We start from the raw sequence: 14,858 nt of genomic DNA, 5'->3' as shown, positions 1-14,858 counted from the left end.
CTACACATCAGAGAACATTCATGAACACAGGAAATGAGATGTGCAGATCTTATTACCTCTCATCAAAGCTGAGATTGTGATCTCCAAACTGCTCCAGTAATGTTCTCTCAATTATCTTCTTTGGTGCCTGGTTTTGGATGAAGTAAACAATTGCATGACGCAAACGATAATCACATTCAGGTGGTGGGTCTTCCTGGGCTAATTTTAGCAGACGTGTGTATTCCAATTTAATTGCCTACATAATGGTAAAAAACAGATATTATTCCTTCTGGCTTTTAACTCAATCATCATAGACAAAGTAATTTATGTCCCATGGCGTTTTGCCTATGAAATTTTTTAACAATTCCACAGACCACCCTTCTAAGAAGTCTAAACTGTTTTTTAAAAAGTGTAAACAAACAGAAAACCAAAGATAAATTAAGTTGGTCCTTTCTTTCCCAGTTAAGCCTGACAAAATCCCAGATCAACCCTCCCTTTCAAAGTAGCTCCAATCCTTTGCTATGTCTCCCTGAGAGATTTATCCCATCCTTACAGAGGTTTCTTAAGCCCAAAAACCAGTATAAGATTTCAGACACTTGACCTAAAGAAATTTTCTGAAGTCTCATAAGGTAAAAAAAAAAAACCCTCTAACATATGGTTAAATGCAAAGACATGAATAAAAAATATCCCAGAGAAAGTCTAATGAACATGTATGATTTGGAAAACACTAAGTGAGAATGAAATATGTCTTTCAATGAAAAACAAATGACAGGATTTCTAAAGAAAATAAAGATTCAACATGAACAGTATTGCCCTATAGGGCAGGATGCAGACCTCACTGAATATTTAAGAAAAACTTGAGAGGTCATCAGAAGCATTTACTTTTCCAGCTTTGCCAGCACATTATATTTTAATGAACATCATTTGATATGTCCATTAGATTTTATTCACTGAAACTATACAACATAAGAAAAATAATTAGAAAAATGGTGACAAATATTAACAAATACTTCATAAATTCCCTCTGAAAACAGGGAGGTTATCAGATGGTTTGCTAACACAGTCAAAGTTTCAACACAAAGTAAGTACAAAATAAAGCACTCATGCAGTCAGGAAAAAAAAACCCTGTTCAATATTTCAAATGTCTTTATGTTGTAATACCTGGTGTTTAACTATCAGAAATTTGGGCTCCCATCCTCTACTAATAACACATTTTGTTTCAGAACTACACATGTAGGATAATAATCATAAAGGCTTAAACATAAAGCATGTGGAGAACTTTAAAACTTAGGAGAATTTTCTGCATCAGTATTTTTAAATACTTATATATGCATTACCATTAAAAACACATTTAGGAGAACATTACAAATCCCAAAACCCATAGAGTTTTGACTATTTTACTTCAGAAGTTCTAACATTAGAAAGCAAACATTGCTAACAATTAAACCCTGTTTTATTGAGGAAGCAAAAATAAACTGCTATTAGACATCTAATTTTTCATATAATTACTTAGAAGTAAGAAAAAAATGCAACAGAAACCCTGTATTTTTATATTGATTTTTAAAATAATGTGGTATCCTACAGATTCAGAAATCTTGAGTAAAATGAAAAAAGAACACTACTTCTCTACATCAAATATAGGAAAAAGGAAGATTAGAAAAAAGTACTACACACTTTCATTTTTTCACTGAGAGTATTATATAAAGATCTTATGGCAAATATTCTGCAAGGAGATGTCTATAAAGGTTAAAGAACAGCGATTTGAACAGATTACTGACCAAGAAATATCTGAATGTTTGTCATGTCTTAAGCCTGAGATCTGGAGGGGGAGTGAAACCCTGGCAGAAACAATGACCCATATGCAAAGGGTTTCACCTGAGTTACATTAAAACAAAGATAGCAAAACCCCCAGTTTTCTGAAAACACTGATTTCATAAAAAGGAAACACATGAAGGAACACAGTAACAGCATTAAAAGATATCACAGAAGCTTTTACAGTAAGCTATGGGAAAACATGTGATTTTATCTAATGTATCCCAACACAAAAATGTTGTTCCCAAGAAGGACCACTTCATCTGCATTCACTAATGTACTACTCCAAAATGAACCATGTTTCACTTCTTCTAAGCTATTGCAAACACGATTCAGCAGAAAATTAGTAAGGAAAGCTTTCTACTTTAGGTCAAAACATTTTCTCATTCAAAGACATTCTGCCCCCATAAAGCCTAAATGTTTAAGCATTCAAAATTAAAGAATTCAAAATCATTTCAACTGAGCATTGTTTTGAAAACTCTGAAGCATTAAATATAATTTTATTTAGAAGTAAATCTATATTTTAAAGTTATCAAAGCACCCTTCATATTAAAAAATATAATTAGGCATGACTGAACTTTTTGGTAATGAGTGATTTGATCAAATGAGGAATTTTTTTTTCAACTTAAAAAAAAAATTGACATGTTTTGATTAAGTAACAAATTTGAGGAGGTAAAAAAAAAGCAACCAGTACTGAATCCCAAACAGAACCAATTTCACTCAAATTCACGGCTGTGGCAGGTGTCTCTCCTTTCCCTGAGATCAGGCAGTTAACTGAGATAATCCTGCAAACATGGTTGTGACACTTCCCTAAGTGTCCACTTCAAACACCCACGAGGTTTCCATTTCCTTACCAAGGGGTTGCAGAACTTTTTGTTGGTGATGGCAGGGCTTTTTGTTTGTTTGCTTGTTGTTTGTTTGGGGGTTTTGTGGCTTTCACAATTTCTCCTAGTGGAGCTACACCATAACAATTAAAAAGGAAACAGACTGCTACTAAATGACAAGCAAGCAACTTCTCTCCCCTCTCCAAATCACATTTGAGAGGTTTTTATATTTTACATCATGACAGAAAAATTCCCTTTCTAATACCCTGAAAATTCAAAAGACCATGAGCTAAAAGTGCTCAGATGTTTGTGTATTTAAGAAAATGAACACATTTTTAAATCTGGTATCACAGTGAAGACTAATCACTGCAAAAAGCCTAATGTCTAATCCCCAGTAATAAAAAAAATGCTTAAATTAATAGTATTGACACCCATACAGTTACACAAAAGCAAGCAATTTAGATTTATTAAAAGCCTTAAGGAGTAAAAACCAAGAACATCTCTTTGAAATAAACAACAAATGACTAAAGTCCCTAGGTAAAAAAGGCCTGAAGTCCCACAGTCAAGCAAAGGCATGGATTTTATTACTAACAGGAGAAAAAAACCCACATATTTTTACTGATCTAGGTTTCAGGTTACTATTATGTTACTTGCTACTATTATTAAAAAGCTAAATTAATTCAGAAAGGTATATGAGCTACTGATATTAACAGGGCAAATATCTTTCTATTCTTCAAGGGAAAAATATCTATAGGAGGGACTGATATAGACAAAGAGGTATAAATGCTGGAAAAGACTTTATATACAGTAAGGGGTAGAGAGGGTATCATATCTAACAGGAAAAGTCAGAGGAGAAAAAGTTGAAAATGTTAGTTGTACCTTAAAGAACCCTGCTTCTGGCCCACACCTGTCATAAACATTCCTGGCTTTACCTATAGCCATGATAATACCTTGCATGTTCGGGGTCAGCATGACCTGCCACAAGGGATTTAAGGTAAAAGTTTTGAATAATTAATATTTTAATGACTACAATCAATATGCTTTTAGTCTCATGCAAGATGAAAAAGGCAACTTCATGCATGCATACACTGAAATGGCACATTTCAATACAGAACTAGTGAGCATATTCTTCAAACCAAGTCATGGCATGTGTGTATAGTTTTACTGTAACAACATTAAAGGAATCTTATACGACAAAGGAAGAAAACTGTGCCAAAAAAGTTACATGGTCCAAACTTCCCAGGAAAGGAACATGCACAGTTCAGCATTAGTACCGAGCAGAAACTGCACACTGAAGGAGTGCTACCCACGGCCATCAAAGGATTACAAAGAAAAAAATTCAAGTAGAAAAATCAGCCAATCATACTTCAGATACACTGCACTAAACCTACAGTAAACTACAACACCGGTATTTTATGCATATTTCAAGGTCAAAATAAGAGACTCACTGCTGCAAATGCAATCAATCCCTAAAGCATATGCAGATAACTTCTTAAACATCAAACCCAGAACAATTAACAAACACCAAGACAAACACAAGACATCTCTCACTGCTATTCACATCAGTTGTTACACACAATTTGATACATCCAAGCTACTCAGAAAAGCCTTTCTGCTTTATCTGTGAGCAAAGAAAAACACTCCCTCACTCCCTGCCCAACAAAAGATGAAGGATCTTAAACTCCCTGCAAGTCTCCCACACATAACAGCATTAAAAGAAAGCAAATACACTAACAAAGCAAATAGGGAAACAGACAACAAAGTTATCATCTAGAAAGACAATGGAATGGGGATAAAAATAAAAACAAACAAATAAACCAGCAGGTCATTGTAAAATGTTAAATCTGGATTTCTTTAAAGGTGGAGATTACACATCTGTGAGCAGCTAAACTCAGTGTGATGATGTCAATTTGACCCTTTTATTCCCCACCCCCCACTCCCAATTATTACTGATCGCACTTCCAGGGAAGAATGTCCTGAAATGTCCATCTGCCTAGGGAAGCTAAAGCTCCCCGAAGAACCCATGTTCAGACCCCTGCGAATATGGGCTGCACCAGCCCTATTCCCAACTAAAACAGAGTAAGCAATGATGAGGCAAGATACTTTGATAATCTGCAGTGCTGTTTTCTACTGTTGAAATTGAGCAGCAAAAAATAATGTATCTCAGAGCAACAACAGGCCTCTCAACGATTCCTCAAGAAGTATTGTGTGTGCCACCCTGAGCCTGAATAATTTTAAGATTTGCAAGAGTCAGCTCCAGCATCCATATCAGTGTCAGGTTATTTCCATGGCTAATTTAATCCCCAAAGCTTGAAAAGCTTAACCTTGGCAAATAAGAGCTCAGACTTGACTAGTAGCTTTATTGGATTGACAAGAAAACACAAACATTAAGAATATCCTGTGGTGTCCTGTCACTTTTTAAATAATGCAATATTTTGCAGTCTTTCACCAGCATTTTGAAGGCTACCTGGCCTAACACAAACATTCATCTTCCACAGCTGAAGAGACAAATACACCTCCAGTGTAAATGGTACCATGCAAAGCGTGCCCAATTAGAGTTTGTAGTGCTTTCTTTTCATATTTCATTAAAAACTATGACTTTGTTAACATCACAAATGGCTAAGCATTTAGTTTTGCAGAAGTCTGTTAGGTGTCACAGTGTGCAAACATGCCAAAAACTCTCATCAGGCAGCAGGAGAAAGCACCGAGGAGGAGCGGTGCACACAACTGCAATCAGAGGTACCTCATCGTCATAACCCCCCTCCTCTGACTCAATCACAAAAGTCCCTACATCAGGAATCGCCACCTCTACCACTCGCTGGGTAGGAGCTGCTTGAGCTGGGGCATTATCAGAGCTCTGCAGAAGAAAACCATTATCAGTATGTGTTTGGGGAAAAAAAAAGAATAATCATAACAATCATCAGAAAATACAGAAAATTATGGAGAGATGCAAACTGACAGGCTGATCTAGTTCAATGATGTGCACTGCTGAAATTCTGGAAAAAATTCAGAAACTGTATCTAATTAGAGAATGTAAGTGGTATTTACAATTGAAGTAGCACATTTTAAAATGAAGCTATAATTATTAACATTATTTCATTTGTTCTTTATTCACCAATTCTATCTTTACAGGTTAGTATACCAGTATTACAACTCTAATATCCATTACAAATTTAAGGCACTTGGTAAAGGATGAGTCTGTGAACCACTATTTTTTGAACATTTCACCCCAAAATTATTGAGCATATCATAAAACAACTGAACAGTTTAGAAGGGACCTCAAGGATCATGTAGTCCTAAAGATGCCACCCACTAGATCAGGTTGCTCAGTCTGGCCTTGAAGAGGGTCATGTCAAATACTTCCTATCTGAAATACCTGATGAAGTCACACTAAAGGATAGAAACAAGCTAAAGGCTAACATTGCCTGAAAATCTAGGATTAAAAAAAAAAAACAAAAAAAGCCTCTAACAATCAAGATATTTTAAAGAAAATTTAAAGGAGAATTACATTCAACTGGTTTATTTTTTAGAAGAACAGTTTGACAGAAAATCAGAAGATTATCCTAGTCACTCAATTATTTGCTACATTAAAGTTTTAAACAATGGAGACAAATCTTGGCTCCCGTGGTCTATCATGGAATAATAGGCAGTTTACAGCATTTGCAGAACTTAAACCTTGACTCCAATCCAAGCAATCACAAAGTGCCATGCTATTTGTTCTACAACTATAACAATAGTCTCACTTTTAAACAAAACCATACACAGTATCTATTTACGCCCAACACCGCATAAATATAAAGGAAGACTGGGCAATCAGAGGGCAGAAAAAAAATGACAAAAGGCAGAAAATGGACAAAATGAACATGTGGTGAATAACCCACTATCTTGTTACATGTGCTGATGTTGGCTTTCCTCCTTTTAGAATTGTACAAACGAAAAGTGAAGTAATGGAACATATGCCTGCATGTCTGAATGCATATGGAAGCAGAATAATTAGAAAGCATGCTGATACACTGAGAAGGAAGCACAACTCTGCCTAAGCAAAATTTGGGGAGCGAGGAGAGGAACACTGTCAGATTAACTAGAAATTTACTTTTCATTTTAACAGCTGAAGTACAATTCTTTCTAAATAATGTCTGCATGGTTTCTTTTTGTTTTTCGCCTCATTAAACATAGCGTGGTGTTGCCCAGCCAGAGTCTTGTGAAGTCCTAAGGCTGACCACTGTGCAAAGTGTCATTATCCTGAACTACAACACTTGATGGAAAAAAGGCTAAGATTCTTTCACATCCCACTGGGATGGTGCCCACAAACCCTGGAAAGAAGACAGCATTATGAAAGACATTTTATCATGTTCTGGTATCTTCACAGCCACCTCTTCAGCAGGAGTAACATGTATTGAACAGCCTCCCACTGTTCTGAGCACTCAAAAAGGGCTAATATGCAGCAGCCTAAGGCTTTAGTGGCAGAACATCTTTTCATCCAGGGTTAGATGAGGTTCCCTGTTGGCTTTGATTTCAGTTCAGCAGAGGAAGTGTGCTTCCCTGCTTTCCTGACACAACAGGAGAGGGGGAAAACACAGCAGATCAACAAGTTGTCAACAAGCTGTCATGTCATTTTCAGCAACTTTAAGATAGCTGGGCCAGACTGCTTCAGTTTAATGAGGGTTCACACCTGATCTTTGGAAGCATTTTGCAAAGATCTAAACTGTTCATATCCCTAGTGGTTACTAGGGATGCCTAAGGAAGCCATACTGTACATTTATGGATATAGTTCCAAGACAGATGCATGTATTGTTTTAATGGCACTTGGTTTTGTGGCAAACACATTTTATCATTTATCTATGTTATAGGGAAGCAAAATAATATTTGCTTAAAGAAAAAATGTCAAATATTAGTTTTACTAATAACCTATAAAATAGGTAATGTCCTATTCTTCTCAGTATATTTTATACATAATGAAAACAGAAACACCCAACACTGATTCTTATAGACATTTTAAGTTAACATAGGCATCCTATGGATGTTTTTCATCAAGTTGAGAATCTGTATTAAAGTTACAGAATACTGTTGAAAAACGCTTATTTTTGAAAGTTACATTAACTATATTAAAGCTACAGAATACTGCAGATAAACGCTTATTTTTGAAAGCTACATTAACTTCCACAGGTTTGTCAAAAGAACTCAATTATATTCCTATATTTCTCAGATAAAAACCTGAATGTCTAAAACACTATTACAGTATTTTTTCACGTCTTTTACATGGACTGTCAATGTCAGCTCCTAAAAAATACATGGGATTGTCTAAGATTTTTAAAAGATGGTGGGCACAAACATATGATTGTAATTTGAACAATATGCTGTACTCCTGATGAGCACTTTAATCCCCCAGAGAACACCTGTCTCAGTACTTTTTTGCACTACACCATTACCATTGTACACACTTTCTGTATGGACTTAAGTTTTGGACAGTACTTGAAGAAAAGGCAATTTTCAGTTCAAAATTCCCAGACTTGTGCCCTTTCATCAGTTATTGTATTATTTTCACTAGCAAAATAAAAGCAAAATAAGTATTTCAAGCTTCAAAATATCCTCACCGTATCCATTATGGCTTCTGGACCTCTATCTTCTTGTTCAGCTAAAGCTTTATTGATTGCTTGTACAGAATCTTCTTTTAAGTGCTTTGAAATATCAGTTCTTGATGGCTGCTCTAAATACTCTGGTTCTCCTGCTTGAACTTAGTGACAGAAAGAAGATAACAATTGTGTGTGTTAACAGCAGCATGAATTTTAAACTGATTAGTTATATTTGGATCACTGTCTCATAGGTAAGGTAACCCCACAAAATGTGTAGGTCACACAATTCATAAATACAACTTTACACCAGTCTGAGTCTCATGTAATTTTTAACACTTCCTTATAAAAAGATCCCTGATTTTTTTATGAGGAGCAATAGACCTGTCTATAGACCCACTGAGGCTCTTGAGTGACAGGAGTTCATCAATCAATCAATCAATCAATCAATCAATCAATCAATCATCAGGGATGACTGAGAACAAAGATTCTAGCTGGAGTTTCTGTGGGATACAGACTCAGCATTTGGAATGACCTCCAGCCACTTGAGAGCCAGATTTATTTTTACTTTGTAAAATAATAAACACATTATATTTTTCTGCCTCAAGAGAAATCATAGTCTCCTCCACTTGACAGCAATAAATCGATTGGTATAAATAGTGTCTTATGTTCCTTACATGATGAAACCAAATTCTGGCAGACAAATGAAACATTCATTTTGTACTTTCCATTAATAACAAAAGAAATAGCATGAGTCTCAAAGTGTTTGTGAACTCAAAACATATATAAAGATGAAGTAACTCTCCACAGAGTTTGCAAAACAAGCAATGCCATTAAATCACTGCACTTATTTTTGCAGTCAGATAGTTATGAGAAATATATCCTTAATCTTTAGGACTCAAATACAGCAATGAGAACATCTAGACAGCAAATCCATCATGTCATCTTTCACATCCCTACTGCAATGGAGCAAAGGGCAGATGTCACCAAAAACCTGGCAGGTTTTTAAGTGTCAAAGCAATTCTGGTTTATAATCAGATTGCCAGTGGTCCTCAATAGATGGGTTCCTACAAGCACTGGCCTCCCTGTTGGTGGTCAGAATATTTTCCACAGTGGTAACACCCTCATTTTCACACAGTCATTTCTTAAGTGGGCCCTGCTATTGTTTAATCTATTCAATGCATCACACCAAATAAATTATTCTGTACTTCAGATCTAAATGCTAATGTTCTAAAGTTCTAATCTCAAATGTGAATGTAGGTCTCACATTCAATCATCCTGAATAGGAGAACATACATCATTTATAGACTAACAAATTCTCAAAGCACACCGGTGAGATATATTTTAAAAAGCCTCAGTTTCTATGGAAAAAAAAAAAAAGGCAACTCAGGACAATTGAGGGAAAAGGCAGAAGAGACAATAAATAATTATTTTCTTTATATAAAACACAAAAAGCCACCCCCACAGGCTAAACTTCTGTACAGGTACCTTGGCCAAGTAAATAGCTGTAATTCAAGACTACAAAAATAACTTTTCTTTTGTTAAACTATAAAATTATATACACAAACACCAGAGATTTTTGGCCCTGCTCCCTTTACAAACAGGTAGAAGCAGCTAACCTGGAGCAGGTGAGGGTGCTGGTGCCCTGGGTATCTGAGATAACAATTTCTCCTGCTGTGCTTTCTGAGCAAGTTCTGCATCCCATTCTTCAAGTTCTTTTTCAAAACGTTTATTGTCTTCCTTGACGTAATCCCTTAGATCAGAAGGCAACGTGTCCATTCCAACAAGGATCTGTCCTGTTTCTTTATTAAACTCCTCTGCGGTAACATGAAATGTAAGTTTTAGAAAAAGAAAGAACAGGACAAAACAAAGTAGAAAGTATGTCCAACAGATTTCCTCAAGTGGATTACCAGAAATGTACAGTGTAATACCAAACTCCCAAAACTATATTAGTTTTAACTGGGTTTACTATCTGTTGAGCACTCTATGATTGTGAACATTCAGAGAACAGTCACAAAAACCCCATCATTGCTTGACTGTATTACTCCCACAGAGAGCTGGACACAACTGAATTTCCCAACAGAAAAGAGAGAGCCTGAGAGAATTCAGAAAGCCAGCTGATAAGAACATTGGTTAAACTGAGAAATCTCCTTTTTGCTTGGAGAATGGTCTCTGCAGGGATACCCAATGCCCAGCTGATCCACCAGCTGTAACTGTCCCACCGTGAGCAAGCCTCAGACTTAACTGGAATGGCACAGGCAGCCTGGAAGCCCCAACACCCTATGGCTGCAAGTCCACTACCAACCTGGCAATCTAGGAATGTCAAGAGTAATATCTGCTCTCATTTAAAAACTGAAGAAATGACCACTTGAGCCTTCTGCCCTACGAAAAAACCAAACGTGAACATTTTCCATGATCTGCTACAGAATCTCTGGACATTTTCTTGGTGGCAGCTCTCTTGCTGCCATTATCAAAAACCTCATGCTAAGGGACCTTTGTCCTCTCTGCAAACCATACAAAGCCTTATAGCTGCATAAAAAAAAACTTCCCAATCCATGTATTAGCTAGGTTTGATGTGTGGCTGGTAGAACTAAGTTATTCACACTTAAATTTACTGCATAAGCTTTCATGTTTCCACGCTCCAGTAGAGTGCATCAGAGCTCTGAAGCTTAAGGAAAAAAAAAGCAGCTATGAGAACATTTTAATGTCAAAAGGCTCATTTCTCTATTGCCATATTTCTCTTCTAATCTTGAGATAACCTCTCCAAAATTCTGCAATCACTTGATTCAAATGTTTACTAATTATCAAGCTTAATTTATTTTTCTCTCTTAATAATGCTGAAACACTGGCACTCCCTTTATTGATCTAAAAGTTGAAAAGCAATTGTTTCACCCATAAAAACAATCTAACAGTTAGGAGCAGGAATAAAACTTTCAGTGATTATTAAAAACGTTTCAAAAATCTGAAAACCCATCTGAAAGAAGTTTGCTTTACCACTGTATTTAGCTATTCTATACCATGCAGAACCCGTATGGGTAACATTACCTTGTATCAAGTATTGCTCCTTATCATTGATATACATTAAACAATATGCGCTGGCATTCCTGTAACCACCAAAAGAGTCCCGTTCCAATTCTTCCCATGTCGACTTTGTGACAGAAATATCATTATATTTCATCCATCTGTTCTGGTGGTGATCATAAATATACGCCCAATAGTGTCCTGCATTTGCTTGACCCTCGTGAACTAGCACAGCATGCAACCTATAAGGAACCTTAAAAAAACAAAACAGAAAATAAAACAATGTCAGACTCTCCTTGACAGCAATTAGTTCCTATTGTATGCCAGCAATAATAGCTACATTAAAAAAGTAAATGAAATCAAGTTAATCAGGATCAAAACAAACACATAGGAAAAACAAACAAGTAAAACTAGCAACCTGCTAAGTATAAGGACTTGGAACTATGTTACTTACCACTACTAGTTACAGGAGATTTAAAAAATATTAGTGAGTGTACAACATAAATATCTACTCTGCTATCTTTACTACCAGGCATGTCCTCTTCTTAATTCCTTAATATTCCTACCTTCATTGTAGCTATCAAAAAAACCCTCAAAAAAGTCAGTCTTGACTGTCTATGATTTGCTTCAGTTCCGAGCAGGCAAACCTGTCAAAATGCCTGGAAAGGCACATGCAAATGCAAGGTGATAAACTGAGTGGTTTTTGTGTGACAGTAAGAGAATTTATTTAAAGGAATATCTGTGAGTCAAATACTTCTGTTACCCCAAGGTAAAATACCTACAGTAGAATAGGAATACAACCATTTTCCAGTATTTTAAATGTATCAGGAAAAGCACTACTAAGTAAAGCATGGAAGACCCGAAGAGGTCCTCTCCTCCTCCTGAGGCAAAGGAAGACAGCAGTTTCTAGGATCAGTAAAAAGAATTCCAGGCTACATCTGTAAGCCAAGAAGTAAGAATGGGAAGCTCAGTTTCTACCTAGACAGTCGGGAATCTGAAGGGGAGAGAGAGAGAAGCAGAATGAATGAGTTCTTCCTTACAAGTCTTTTGAAAGCATTGTAGTGATTGACTCATTTCAACCTGCTGGAACAGCACATGCAACAGAGAAGGGAAAACTGAGCTTCCCTGCTATGCACAGTGTGCCTGAATAACAACAGCTCAGCTGGCATGAAAAATCCAAAAACTGCTTGTACTGGTCTCACAGTCGGAAGATAAACAGCCTATTTAACTCAAGGTGTACTTAGCATTTTTTGCAAATCCCGCTGGAGTACCACAACCATAAATACACACATTACTGAGACTTGAGAAACTCCTTGAAGTTATTTTTAACCTGATCATTCTCTTCCAGGCTGTATGGAAGTGCTGCAGATTTTGCAACTCCCCTTGAACTGTAAAGCTGAGTGACTGCACAGCAGCTGGAATCAAACAGCCTGTCATTCCAGAGACCAAACCACACTTTAAATCTCCCAAACACAAGAAGTATACACAGAAGAAATCCTGGCAAGTCCTTAAATCTGAATGCTCTGGAGTTTTAAACATCTGTTATTAGACCAGTGTGAAAGCCTCCTTAAAATGACTGCAAGCCTGTGTATATGCACAAAAATGTATGCAGATCCTGATTTTAAAAAAAGGTCTCTCTTTGAAATTTGACAAAATAAAATTTTCTTACCCTATCATCAGCCACTAAAAATCCCCATAGAATTTAATTTGTTTTACTTAAAACTATGCTAACTGGGTCAGGTGGAGACTTCGCACCTTCTCCTCCAAGTCTAGAGAAGGAGCTGTCAGTCATCCACACTGAGCTTTCTGGAAGGTTCCCCACAGAGGTCTGGGAGGGAATGTGAGGTCAGTACCAAAAGGCATCTCCTGTGATAAGCCATTCTATCAACAGTAATTAACAGTACAACAAATAGCAACACAAACAGCTGGCATTAAACTTCTGAGTTTACACTTAGTACTCACTTCACAACTCCATCACATGTAGCAACAGAACAAGTATGTCAAAGCTGCTATATCCAACGATGAACTCACACAGAAAAAAAACATTTGTGTCTCTTTCCCAACAGTAAGTTCACAGAAGGAAGGAAATAAATAAGCAGCTGATGAAACATTCATTCAGGAGAATGAAACAATAAAGGTTTTGGGAATGTATTTCATACGACAATTTCACAAAGGTTTTATGAACAGTGTAGTCTCCTTAGAATCAAAAAGGAGAAAAGAAGACAAAGAGCTTCTCAAATAGTTCATAAACACACTAGGAAACATCCTGCAACTATTATACATCTGTCCTAAACATGTGTCTATTTTTATGTGCCTAGAACTTGACTTGCAAGAGAAAAGCTTTCAATCCTGCAATTGTATTGTGCAGAGGGAAACATCAATACCTGAAACTACTCCCAGGGAATGGGGCAATACCCAACTACTAAATCACCCAGAAACAGAGAAAGGCAGGGAAAAATAGACAGCTGTGTGCACCTGCCTCCTTGCTATTGTGCCAAAACAGCCACGGGGACAAACCAGCTGAGCTGCAGCAGGGCAGCCTGTGATTTCAGATGGGTTCAGCACCTACTCAGTGTTTTAGTAATCTTTTTCTTTTGTAATGACAGCTGACTAGTATCTTTGCTATCCAGAGGTATTTCCTGCTGTAACACCTAAGCCAGCGGAAGTGGACTACTTGGATTCAAGTTTACCAAATTAATTAATTTTACTGCTGGATGACATGAAGCCTGTAGCCTTTTTGATATAAACATGAGAATAAAGGAAAAAAAAAGTGCTTGCCAGTAGCAAGCTTAAAGAAAGTCATCTTAGCAAATCTGCCTGAAATCCTTAACATCAGAGTTCAGCTGCCAGGAACTATTACAAGCCATGTACAAAACGAAAACATACCTCAAGGAAAACTGTAAGCTGAACAGATCTTACTTGGAAGGAAAATAGCTCTTTTTACTAACAGAAAGTAACAGAGGAAGAAATCGTTAACCTTAAAACCTGTCAGAGCAAGGGAACATGACTATGTGAACGTAAGAAACAGCAGAGGAGCCACAACTCCACAGGAAAACGTTCTAAAAACACTGTTCAGATTACACAGAAGGAGAATTTGCTAAAGGACAGCTTAGACTAATTATCAAGGTTGTGACTGACCACCAATTTAGACAGTTTTTTTAAAACCCCAAAAACAAACAAAAACCCTCCCAAAAAACAAACAAAAAAACCCACACAACAAAAAAACAAAACAAAACCAAAAAAACCAAGCCAACAATAAAAAAACCACTCACTGGAATTAAGTACAAACCAAAATCAGGAGCCTTGAATTTCCATGTATTAGCATGGAAGTTGCAATACACAGTGGTGCTAAGTAGCAAAGTAAATAGTAACTGCCTCTGTCTAATGCCTCATCATCTGAAAGCCATAAGGTTACTGAGCAATAGGGGCAAATCAGGGCAAAAAAAATTTGTTGTGTGAATCTGCATTCAGGTAAAAAATGGAGAGCAAAGAGAGAACGTATTTCAATTTTTCATCACAGTTGCTTGAATTTAGGCATGTCACCTGTAAAATATTTTAAGGCTTCTTTTATCTGACTGTGTGCAATTAAAGGGTTTGCAAAACCCATTATCACTTTGCAATGTAATTTCTCAAGTTGTTGTGTACTTGCTCT

The 14,858-nt window shown here is 36.6% G+C and overlaps 1 protein-coding gene across 2 annotated transcripts in view; it reads right to left on the bottom strand.

The window, feature by feature from the left end:
* Positions 1-14,858, bottom strand: part of USP25 (ubiquitin specific peptidase 25) — a 69,196-nt gene that overhangs the window by 9,418 nt on the left and 44,920 nt on the right. For both annotated transcript variants that reach the window (XM_057368606.1, XM_057368607.1), the window contains 4 exons: positions 11,231-11,459; positions 9,805-10,002; positions 8,210-8,349; positions 57-235 (listed from right to left, as the gene is read on the bottom strand). In XM_057368606.1, the coding sequence (XP_057224589.1) occupies positions 57-235; positions 8,210-8,349; positions 9,805-10,002; positions 11,231-11,459 (746 nt within the window). The remainder of the gene's footprint in view (positions 1-56; positions 236-8,209; positions 8,350-9,804; positions 10,003-11,230; positions 11,460-14,858) is intronic.

Source organism: Malurus melanocephalus, unplaced genomic scaffold (genome assembly GCF_030028575.1).
Source record: "Malurus melanocephalus ecotype Western Australia unplaced genomic scaffold, MMel_1.1 scaffold_95, whole genome shotgun sequence".
NCBI lineage: Eukaryota > Metazoa > Chordata > Aves > Passeriformes > Maluridae > Malurus > Malurus melanocephalus.
Note: the sequence above shows the minus strand (reverse complement) of the source record. Positions and strands in the feature narration are given on the sequence as shown.